Below are 12,595 nucleotides of genomic sequence, written 5' to 3' on the forward strand. Positions count from 1 at the left end.
TGAAGACCAATTCTAACCTGGATCTTCACCGGTTCTTTGGTAAGAGGTTTTAGAGGATTTATGGAATATAGCAGAAGGATAGAAGGAACTGCCAGGATATAACTCACATGAACCTTTGGTTCAGGCAAGCTAGTATACAGGTAAAAGGAAATTCTAACATTCATCTAACATAAACACTATAATCAGCAGCTACAAACAGTATGTCTATGACAACACTTACTGGTAACAACTTTGTGGAAAACAACTGACTCAAACATTCATACTGGGATGTGTTTAATTCTGTCGAAGTTGACTGACATTTTTTCAGAAGAACTGAATTATCATAGCAAACATTAAATGTTTGTAGAGCATGAATACTTGTAAGATGATTATGGATCTGTATTATCTCAGGACTACACGATGGGATGAAATCTATATATTAATCCTACTGGTGAGGTTTAAGCAGGAATCCCGAATTTACACCTGGGTTGAGGGTCTGTCGCTAGTCTATGCATAACAAGACTTGAAAAGAAATGAAAAGGGCATTTGTAACAAAAAATTACCACTTGGTGTTCTGAGTTTTGCTAACTCTGAAAATGAGAGAGAATGAGTTTAATATATAAATATCATACTACAAAACACTAACATCAAATCCCTAGAGGCAAAACTATTGGTTTCACAAAATGATCACTTACCTCTTAGAACAACCTTCATATGTACATGACATTCTACCTCTTAAGACATAACAGCACTGGTATTAAGTATCGACTATTCACAGCAAAACAACTTATTATGGGTCTATTATATCTAACTTTGCTAATATGCTACTCCAAAAAAGTTAAGGATCATCTGATTTTTGTATATTACTGTAATCAAAGACATAAATACTGTATGGTCCAAGTATGTCTTTGCTATGATTACTCAGTCAGGGCATTCAGATTAACTACAGTTACATAAAACAATCAGGGTCCTTAACTGTTTTAGAAGAGCTTATTTAAGATGTGTGTTTTTTCAGATTCTCACAACTCTTTGACATGTTATTTATATATATAGTGGGATGAAGCTTATGGGATCGAGAAAACCAAACAGACAGAAGCAACAGTTGTTAATTCTTCCGAACCCATTATTTGTTTCGCCCCACTTGGAAATGACAATGCACCGGTTTATGCCATTTTCATCACTATCTAAACATTGCCTATAAATATGGGCTATAATTTCAATAAGCGGGATTTAAAGGCATGGCATATTAAACTCTCACAACTGAGGTATGGGATGTAATGTCTCCACACTGTCAATATCAGTCATCACAACAAACAGTAAGTTTACTAAAGTTAATGAAACTACATCTGCACAGTTGGTCTCAAAGCTTCCAATGGTGTTATGGGTACAAGCCTAGTTGGGGTATTTGACACTGGGTAAATCACACATTCCACCACCGGTCTGAACACTTGGACACGACACTAGATCTTACCCTGCTGGATAGGTGGGAGGGTTATGCGTATCCGTAGATGGTTATCATCTCCAACAGAAAATAATTACTTATAACACATGCTTATAGAAACGTTAAGAGTTGTGGACACACCCACCCAGGTAGTAGGTAGGGCATTGATTATTTCATATATTGTTTAACATCACACTCAGAAATATTTCATCGCTATGACAGCAGCTTGTAAATAATCATGTCTGGACCAGACAATCCAGTGATGGATATTGTAAGCACCGATCCAGGCTGCCGGTGTATGATGACACTCAAACAAGTAAGTATGATGATGCACAATAAAACTAGCCTGACTATCGATCCATTGTGTGTCACACTTTGTGGCTGTATGTGGAATCTAACCTGGGCTTTGTAAGAGTTTTAGCTCCTTTCAATAGAAAATGGCAAAATTGAAAACATGTCAGAACTACTCTTAAAATCACTAAAAAAAAACTCCCCTCCATCATGTAGTGTGAAGGGGTACACACAACAAAATGGTGATGTGAAAGTGTTGAAAAACTACAGGTTTCTTCTAGGGCTGCGCAATATAACTGGTTTACTGGTATTTACCGGTTCAGACATGAAAACGATACGTATTGCGATACGCTGATTGAAAAACGGTATTTTGACTTACATTCAGAAAACTTCGTAACGCTCGGAAATCTTCGGATATTTCCTTGTTTCATTTGTGCCAAATATTATTTACATTTATATTTTGTCATGATTAAAAGTTTCTAATAAAGCTTAATCAAGCATAGTGATTTTGTTGTGTTCATGCTTTATAAATCAAGCATGAACTCGATTATACGTAGTTTTTTGTTTAAAAATACTTCTTGCAATATATTGCAATACACATCACAATATATGCTTTCGCATCGCAATATATCAATATATGAAAATTCTCTGCAATACCCAACCCTAGTTTCTTCATCTAAATAGAAATGGAGTTCATTTCTCCAGGACATCACATTCAGGGATATTAGAAACATGAAAACCAGAAAAACCTGCAAATACCCTTCGTTCAGGTTCCAGGAAAATAGACCAGTGATTGAAAAATTATGATGAGGCTAAGGCGTGGTAAGTAACCAACATCCTATCTGAGTCAAGCATAACAAACTTGTACATTTCTCTATAAAATTGCATAAAATGATCTATCAATGCCTATTACAGCTACAATAAATGATGACCCTGACATCCCACCACCTTGCAAGTATTTTCCCTTGATATGTTAGTGGTCTACAAAACCTAACATTAAATCACAGTTATACCATTTACAGAGACAAGTCTTTTCCCCTTTAATATATTAATGTTATATGAGTGCAAATATATATTATATATAAATATAAATATAAATTATATGTGTGAGACCTCCAACCACCAAATACCCACAAGGAACACTCACCTGTATCATGATTGACAGCATGAGCTGACACATAACAACATGGCACATATTACACAAAGCTATTTCCATGATCCTAAACTTATTTTAGCGCTGTGTTCAGCAATATTCCAGCTATATGATGAAGGTCTGTAAATAATCGAGTCTGGATCAGACAATCCACAGATTGACATCAAAGCATTGATCTATGCGTTTAGGGCTATGATAATACTTATCAAACAAGTCAAAAAGCCTGACCAACTGATTCTGTTGCTATGGTGGCTACTGAAGACCAGTTCTAAACTGAGCCAGAGGAGTATTATCTAATATTTGCAAACTTCAGAGGCTTTAAATGGTAGTATTCGAAATTAGGAATGGTCCTGGGGTTCTTGAAGATGGCTATTAGTACTGCTAATTTTACCCTGTTATCATTTTTGTAATAACAATTATACCTTGACTTTCATCATTAATTTTGGCCCCAAATGATATTTCATGGTTTTGCTATTTGCTGAATATATTTTTGTTCTGGTAGTTCACTGTAGGATGTATTTACTGTTCCTGTACAGTGTACAGATTATACCTGCAAGACTGACAACTAATATTGACTGTGATAGAATTCACGTGTTCATATTACACATGATTTCCATCAGCACATTCTAGGCCGCATTTCATTATCTCTAACATAAAAGGTCAAATATTGTAATATAAAACCCTGAAGTGATGCAGGTCTCAGACTATGTAGAAACCCACAAGAGCGGGTAAGGTACTAATAAACCTCAAAACCTAATTAGTGCAGACTGGGATTCAAACTGACGATCACCGTGTTTCTTGCCGAGCCCAGTTGATACAACTCTGAATTGTGAATCGTATCACCCATAGCCACTAGTTAAATGTATAAAACATTTCTTAACTCTTAGTTTTCAGATTTCATTGCTTCTTAGCTTAGGTGGAGAAAAATACATGAAAACATAAAATGGTTCTTCAAATATTGCAATATGTGCAGCGTTAGACAAGCTGGTCTAAACAAAACCCAGCACTTTCCTGTAAATTATGAAGCTTTCATTGTGTTAGGAATGGCAGATATGTAAACAAATGAATAAAAGCATCTTGCCTACATTGCAAACTAACTATAACAGTCTAGCAGGCTGAACAGATCATGGCAGAGATGATTAATCTATAAACATGAAACAAAGGCCCTTACAAGGAAGCACACAGAGCAAAGAGATGCTGACTGCTGACTTCAAGAAACACTGTCATCTACAGGGAGACTAGCTTCAAGATCATATCAAAAGGATTTGCCAAATAAGCACTGTCAGTTTCTGTTATTTCATTGTTCTGGTTTTAACAGAATTGTTTCTTAATAATTTACAAGATATTTAAGAGAAGCAAATTAAACATTTTCATATAATGTTCACATCTAATAAAAGCAAATTGAAATTCATGCAATCATTGAAAATAATGTGAGAATACTGCCGACATTGCAATCTCTAGTATCAAGGCTTATCTTTTTAACTGCGTTGAAATAGCACAAAAGCAGTGAGAAAGTGATGATCTCACAAAAACTTGACATGATATTGCAGGTGCAGTGCATGTGGCAAAACTTTTGAGTCACGTGGCAGGCAGTGAAAGTAGTGTGAAACATGCAGCAATACTGTAATCAATGTGGCACTATTCAACCCACATTGTCACATAGTGATACTGAAAATTGTGTGGCAGTATTGAGATTGACATGACAATACAGTGATGTGACAATACTGAGATAACATGAAAATACTAGTAATCATGACAACACTGAGAGTCATGTGGCAATTTGACTGTGATGTGATTACACTGAGATTCACATGACAGTAATGAGAGTCATGTGGCAATACTGAGAGTCACATGTGACAATACTGAGATAACATGAAAATACTGGGACTACTGGACTACTGAGATTCACTGAGAGTCATGTGGCAATGACTGTCATATGGGAACACTGAGATTCACATGACAGTTAATGAGAGTCATATGGGACTACTGAGATTCACATGACAGTTAATGAGAGTCATATGGGACTACTGAGATTCACATGACAGTTAATGAGAGTCATATGGGACTACTGAGATTCACATGACAGTTAATGAGAGTCATATGGGACTACTGAGATTCACATGACAGTTAATGAGAGTCATATGGCACTACTGAGATTCACATGACAGTTAATGAGAGTCATATGGGACTACTGAGATTCACATGACAGTTAATGAGAGTCATATGGGACTACTGAGATTCACATGACAGTTAATGAGAGTCATATGGGACTACTGAGATTCACATGACAGTTAATGAGAGTCATATGGCACTACTGAGTCACATGACAGTTAATGAGAGTCATATGGGACTACTGAGTCACATGACAGTTAATGAGAGTCATATGGGACTACTGAGATTCACATGACAGTTAATGAGAGTCATATGGGACTACTGAGATTCACATGACAGTTAATGAGAGTCATATGGCAATACTGAGTCACATGACAGTTAATGAGAGTCATATGGCACTACTGAGATTCACATGACAGTTAATGAGAGTCATATGGGACTACTGAGATTCACATGACAGTTAATGAGAGTCATATGGCACTACTGAGATTCACATGACAGTTAATGAGAGTCATATGGCACTACTGAGATTCACATGACAGTTAATGAGAGTCATATGGCACTACTGAGATTCACATGACAGTTAATGAGAGTCATATGGGACTACTGAGATTCACATGACAGTTAATGAGAGTCATATGGCAATACTGAGTCACATGACAGTTAATGAGAGTCATATGGCACTACTGAGCGTCACATGACAGTTAATGAGAGTCATATGGGACTACTGAGATTCACATGACAGTTAATGAGAGTCATATGGGACTACTGAGATTCACATGACAGTTAATGAGAGTCATATGGGACTACTGAGATTCACATGACAGTTAATGAGAGTCATATGGGACTACTGAGATTCACATGACAGTTAATGAGAGTCATATGGGACTACTGAGATTCACATGACAGTTAATGAGAGTCATATGGGACTACTGAGATTCACATGACAGTTAATGAGAGTCATATGGGACTACTGAGATTCACATGACAGTTAATGAGAGTCATATGGCACTACTGAGAGTCACATGACAGTTAATGAGAGTCATATGGGACTACTGAGATTCACATGACAGTTAATGAGAGTCATATGGGACTACTGAGATTCACATGACAGTTAATGAGAGTCATATGGGACTACTGAGATTCACATGACAGTTAATGAGAGTCATATGGCACTACTGAGATTCACATGACAGTTAATGAGAGTCATATGGGACTACTGAGATTCACATGACAGTTAATGAGAGTCATATGGGACTACTGAGATTCACATGACAGTAATGAGAGTCATATGGCACTACTGAGTCACATGACAGATAATGAGAATCATATGGGACTACTGAGATTCACATGACAGTTAATGACTGACTGACTGAGAGTTGGGTTTACATGAGCAATATTCCAGCAATATCAATGCATGGGGACACCAGAAATGGGCTTCACTCATTGCACCCATGTGGGATTCTCAACCTACTGACGCTTTAACCACAGACTACCCCAATCGCCTCTGACAGTTAATGAGAGTCATGGGAATACTGAGATTCACATGAAAGTAATGAAAGTCATGTGGCAATATTGAGGTTCACAAGACAATATTGAGAGTCATGTGGCAATACTGATATTCACATAACAGTACTGAGTCCTGTGGCAATACTGAGATTCACATGACATTACTGAGAGATATGTGGCAATACTAAAATTTAGAGACAATACTGTTGTTCACACACATACACACCTATGACTAAAGCAGAAAATGAGAGTACCTATGATCATGAAACCCTACACCTATACATTATTTACACACATCAAGAACTACTTAAATGTAAACTGTAACCAACTATCATGAAGAATATATCATCCATTATAAAACACATAATCTTTCTGATTTACCAACTGAAATATACACAAATGATGACCTTTCGATAAAGATTTGTAATATAGAGTTTCTATTTTTTCAAATTTGTCCTGCATTTCTGACTGTAAAGTGTATTGCATGCAATTGCTATCAAAAACATCACTGACATTTACATGGAACTGAGCAAGTGTTATGGCTGTTTAATGTTAGGGACAACGAGAAGCAACTACAGACTGATCATACAGCAATGGCAAGGAGAGACTAGCAGAGGTTTCCTTAAGATAAAGTCAGGTATGAAAAATGTGAAGAAATGTTGAGTGATGGGGTTTGTGTTGGTAGTTGGTGTGTAAGTGGGATGTGTGGTATGATGTCAAGAGGCATGGCGTGGAGGGTGTGGTGTGCGTAGTGTTGGTGATGTCAGGTGGTGTGGAGAGTGTGTTGTGCTGTGGATTGGATTGGATTGGGGTGGGTGGGGCATGGAAAGCACAGTGTCGTGTGGTGTGCTGTGGATTTGATTTGATTGGGGTGGGGTGGGGCATGGAAAGCACAGTGTCGTGTGGTGTGGAGAGTGTGGTGTGCTGTGGATTGGATTGGATTGGATTGGGATGGGGTGGGGTGGATGGGGCATGGAAAGCACAGTGTCGGGGTGTGGTGCAGGGTGTCGTGGAGAGTGTGGTGTGCTGTGGATTGGGGGTGGCGTGGGGTAGGGCATGGAAAGCACAGTGTCGGTCGTCGTGGTGGAGAGTGTTGTGTGTGTGCTGTGGATTGAGATATTGACAGGTGGGGTGGGGTGGGTGGCTGACTGTGTGGTGGTGTAGAGGTAGTGTTGGTTGTGGATTGGTGGTGGGGTGGGTGGGGCATGGAAAGCAATATGTCGGTGTGGTGTGAGAGGTGGTGTGCTGTGGATTGGGGTGGGTGGGGTCCACAGGCATGGAAAGCACAGTGTCGGTCGTGTGTGGAGAGTGTGGTGTGCTGTGGATTGGGGTGGGGCATGGAAAGCACAGTGTCGCGGTCAGGGTGTGGATAGTGTGTGTGCTGTGGATTGTGGTGGGGTGGGGGGGTGTAAATTGACACAGTGTCGTTGTTGTGTGTGGAGAGTGTGGTGTGCTGTGGATTGGATTGGATTGGATTGGGGTGGGGCATGGAAAGCACAGTGTCGTGTGGTGTGGAGAGTTTGGAGTCTGGTGGTGGTGGATCATAGGGTGTAACGTGTGTGTAGTATTATGGTACAGTGTGGAGAGAGTGGTGTGTGTTGTGTGTGGTGGTGAAAGTGGTGAGGTCCAGGGGTGTATTGAGATATTGACAGTGTTGAGCTGCAGGGTGTGATGTTGTTTTGTGTGGTGGTGATGAGTGGTGTCATAGATATATAACAAAAGACTGTAAATCACATTTTACAGGGGTTGACAACTAAACAACAAAATCCTCTTCTGAAAGCCACTGCACTTGCATCACTATCTTGACAGCCTATTGCTGGACCTGACCCCCAGTATAATAGCCACCCATTAAAACAACTCTCTATGAAGATTAGCACCATCCTGATAGCCAAAGTCGGCTTCACAGACATTGGAATATCCTTGGAGTGAGCACAACTAAACTGTTTCATGGGAATTACAATGTGTCACTAACCAGGCTTGTCAATATTTCAGGTTTAACTGCAACAGCTCATGTAATACTAAATCTAGTAAACATACAATCTACCAAAAGACAAGTTTCTCCAGTAGACTCAGAAGGTTTGGGCACAGACTGCTACACTACCACAGCTACTGGCAACTTGACCGTCACAAGTCGGTCAAATTCTACAAACAAGAAGCTCAAAAACATTTACACAGTTCTTACTGGCAAACTATGACATAAATTTGTAAGACATTGAAACCAGAGTCACCATTTTTATCCCATCATTTCTCTTTCTTAAAAAACATTTTATTCTTCAACTCTGATCTTTATAAACAAAATAAAAAACCACACTTTGTGACTTTAGATCAAACGTAGTGTTATGACATTTACCATTCTTTCTTACAGAGCCTATAGTTCAGAAACTTAGTTCTGTGTCATTAGTTTGCTCAGTATTTCAATACTGTCTGTACTATACACTAAAGACAATGCCGCACACTGCAAGACCATTACTGCTGACATCTGCTGATGCCACATGCACGAACACTGAAGACGATGTGCCTCCCACAGCTGGAGACGCCAACACACATGCAACCTACTGTCCTACTTTTTGGTGTAGCAGTGTAGAATTGGTAATATTTATATATATATTTAAATATTTTCCCCGTTCTATCACTTTTCAATCAGGATTTGATGTGTCTAATTTTCTTGATTGTCCAATCAAATTCGAGTATTTCACGTAGTCATGGTGGAATTATATATATATTTAAATTTTTTCCCGTTCTACCACATTGTCAGCAACATGTGGGAGGAATGACGCATAAGGTTATCATTTTGGTGAAACCCATGAGCACGAGGCTAACAACTTATGATAATAATCAAAGAAAATCTGGAATTTCTATCTGTTGGATCCTGGAATGGCCAAGGGAGGCAACTCTGCAAATAGCTTCCTTATGGTCCACGCTTACCCTAAAACCAATTACTATTACACCAGTGACAGAAAGTAGGTTGCAGATGGACTGAGTCTACTACCAGCATGTGCGAGGACAGAGACAAGGCATGAGTGAGTGAGTTAGTGAGTGACATTGAGTAGCCACCTGATGTCCACAGCTTCAGCTCCTGGTACCGGTTCATCAAATCTTTCTGCAGGGCCTTTACCTAGTCCACAAAACATGCAGCATATATGTACATGCAGGTAAACCAAACAACACATTATTGCCTAATGAATCATACTTTTAGTGCTCGCGTTACATATGCATCCATAAACAAGAATCCGTAAGATTACACATATCAAGTTCTTCACACACACATTGAAACTTCAGCCTTGAGTTGTTTATAAACTTATGGAACTAAAATGTTCCAGTTGCTTTCAGTTTGGCTGAACAAGTTTCCTTCTCCTTGACATTATTTGTTAGCTTTGGATATTACAGACTGTTTGAAGTATTGGTGCGTTAAGAATAGAGGTCAAAGTATTCTAAAACATGAATGTCAAACAGTGCAAGAAATATGTCTTGCACAATCAATGCAGACATAAACGTAGATGTAATAAAAACTGTTTGTGTTAATCTCTGGACTGTGTGTACCTCTCTTTGTGTTGACCATACCCTATGCCGAGTGCTGACTTAAACCCTCTATGGGCTAAACTCAAACCTCTCGGAGCTGACCTCACCCCTTTCTTAGTGGACCACATCCCTTTCTGTATGGACCACATCCCATTCTGTAAATGACCTCTGTGTGGACCTCACTGACCTCACCTTTCTGTGTGGACCACATCCCTTTCTGTGGTGACTTACTCCTTTCTGTACTGACCTCACCCCTCTTCTGTACTGACCTCACCCCCTTCTGTGGTGAACTCACCCATCTGTGTGCTGACCTCACCCCTTTCTGTGTGGACCACATCCCTTTCTGTGCTGACCTCACCCCTTTCTGTGGTGTACTGACCTCACCCCTTTCTGTGTGGACCACATCCCTTTCTGTGCTGACCTCACCCCTTTCTGTACTGACCTCACCCCTTTCTGTGTGGACCACATCCCTTTCTGTGCTGACCTCACCCCTCTGTGTGCTGACCTCAACCCTTTCTGTGGTGAACTCAACCCTCTGTGTGCTGACCTCAACCCTTTCTGTGGTGAACTCAACCCTCTGTGTGCTGACCTAACCCTTCTCTCTTTGTGCTGATCAAACTCCTCTCCCTTATTCTGACCAACCCCTTTACCTGTGCTGATCATGTCCGCTGATCGAAACCCCTCATCTACCCCTCTGTCCGTTGATCAAACCCTCATCTACGCATATAACCCTCAGCTTGCCCTCTGTGTGCATATCACCCCACTCTCTATGTGCATATCACCCCACTCTGCTGACCACACCCGTCTCTCTACGTGCTGACCACACCCCTGCCCATGTGTACTGACCACAGCTAATTCCCTCTTGGCTGCCTCCATCTCTTCCTGGGGGGTACCCTTGGGTCGTTTCCTCCGGTCCACCATGTTGGATGTGTGGTCCTTGATTCGTTTCTCAAGTTCTCGTATCCTTGCCGCTCTGAAAGGACACAAAAAATGTTAGCTGCTAATAACCCTGCTTTTAGCAAATAATATTTCCAAATAAAGGATTCCTTAAATACCCAATGCCTTTTAGAAAATGGTCAAGAGTAACGTTATCTTTGAGATCACACTTTCCCAGTAAGGTGCTCATTCTAGAACTTTATGGGTCTGATTCCAAGTTTAAACCCACATGGAATGGACCAGAATTTGTACTGTACTGTATAAAATGTATAACATGTGGATTCGGGATTACACAAAGTGCCACCTGCATGACTAAAGCAGTATTTGAGCAAGGTGCTTCTGGCAATGTTCAGGTCATCATTTCCGGAATTTTTTTTCTCTCTGCTACACATGTGGGCAAAAGTGAAATGAGATGTTATTACTTGTTATACGCTTCAACTGGTTGCTAGCTGATAATGTAAACAAAGATGGAGGGAAATAGGCAATTCAATTGTTAAATAGTTGTGTGTATGTGCGTGCGCGCATGTGTAATTCTAGAATAACCATGACAGACTTACTTCTCCTCCTCAACCCTCTGCCTGGTTGCGGGGGATATTGCACGTCGGATACGCTCATGAGCTGTCTTCACATCCTGCTGTAAAAGACACAATAGAAACGTTTTCAATACATCATAAAGTATCATGGTATGTGCGAGTGAGCGAGTGAGTTTAGTTTTACGCCGCATTCAACAATATTTCAGCTATATGGCGTAAATAATTGAGTTTGGACCAGACAATCCAGTGATCAACAGCATGAACATCTATCTGCGCAATTGGGAACCGATGACATGTGTCAACCAAGTCAGTGAACCTGACCACCTGATCCCGTTAGTCCAAGCCTGAAGATCAATATTCTAACCCAGACCCTCACGGGTACATGGTATTTGTGTTTAATTACAGATTTGTGTAGAGTGTGGAGAGATTTGTGCACATGCTTCCTGTAGACAATGAGTTCCTTTTCTTTCCCTTAAAGGTAAGACAGTACAATTATCAAGTAATAAAATCATAAAATGAATGTCAACAAACCTGTACTGCAGTATGCAAGTTAAAGTACAGAAAGTAAAAGTAGAGAAAGTAAAAGTAGAGAAAGATAAAGCCGTTATTGGCGGCGATAACTTCAACTTTACCACCAATCTGCAGCCACCTCTATCAACCACAAGCCACTGATTACTTGAAGTATTCATGACCTCGTGTATGGGTCGAAACTAGAGCCGAACTGTTCTGTTAGTTCAACGCAAATTATGAGAACTAAATAATATATGCGTGTATCTGACTAAAAATATACTTACTTGAAAATAATTTTCAGATTGAAATTGATAATCTGACATGACTTGTCAAAATGTAATTCAAGCCATGGCAGGTAATACTGATCTTGTGTCCTTGTGTCTCACCTTGATTCTCTCCTCGTTGCTCATCATCTTGAGTTGCTCCTTGTCAAAGCCATAGGGAGCCTGTGTTGCAGGATCCATAAAATCTGTCAATAGTAAGTGATTGTCTCAATTACAAGACGTCATAGCCGTTTCCCTTGTAATATTGTATACGTAACAGTACAGCAACCTGGCCTTGTAACTTAAACACATATCCATGAACAGTATTACAAACATATTCCATAACATT

At 39.8% G+C, this 12,595-nt stretch overlaps 1 protein-coding gene across 1 annotated transcript in view; it reads right to left on the reverse strand.

Moving 5' to 3' along the window:
- Positions 1–12,595, reverse strand: part of LOC124265686 (leucine-rich repeat-containing protein 27-like) — a 33,621-nt gene continuing 21,026 nt past the window's right edge. The window contains exons 7-11 of the mRNA XM_046700485.1: positions 12,370–12,452; positions 11,498–11,574; positions 10,851–10,977; positions 9,540–9,600; positions 1–1,498 (exon numbers count right to left, since the gene is read on the reverse strand). Coding sequence (XP_046556441.1) covers positions 1,440–1,498; positions 9,540–9,600; positions 10,851–10,977; positions 11,498–11,574; positions 12,370–12,452 — 407 coding nt within the window. The 3' untranslated portion in view covers positions 1–1,439. The remainder of the gene's footprint in view (positions 1,499–9,539; positions 9,601–10,850; positions 10,978–11,497; positions 11,575–12,369; positions 12,453–12,595) is intronic.

Source organism: Haliotis rubra, unplaced genomic scaffold (genome assembly GCF_003918875.1).
Source record: "Haliotis rubra isolate DU_JTF1 unplaced genomic scaffold, ASM391887v1 Scf99, whole genome shotgun sequence".
Taxonomy (NCBI): Eukaryota; Metazoa; Mollusca; class Gastropoda; order Lepetellida; family Haliotidae; genus Haliotis; species Haliotis rubra.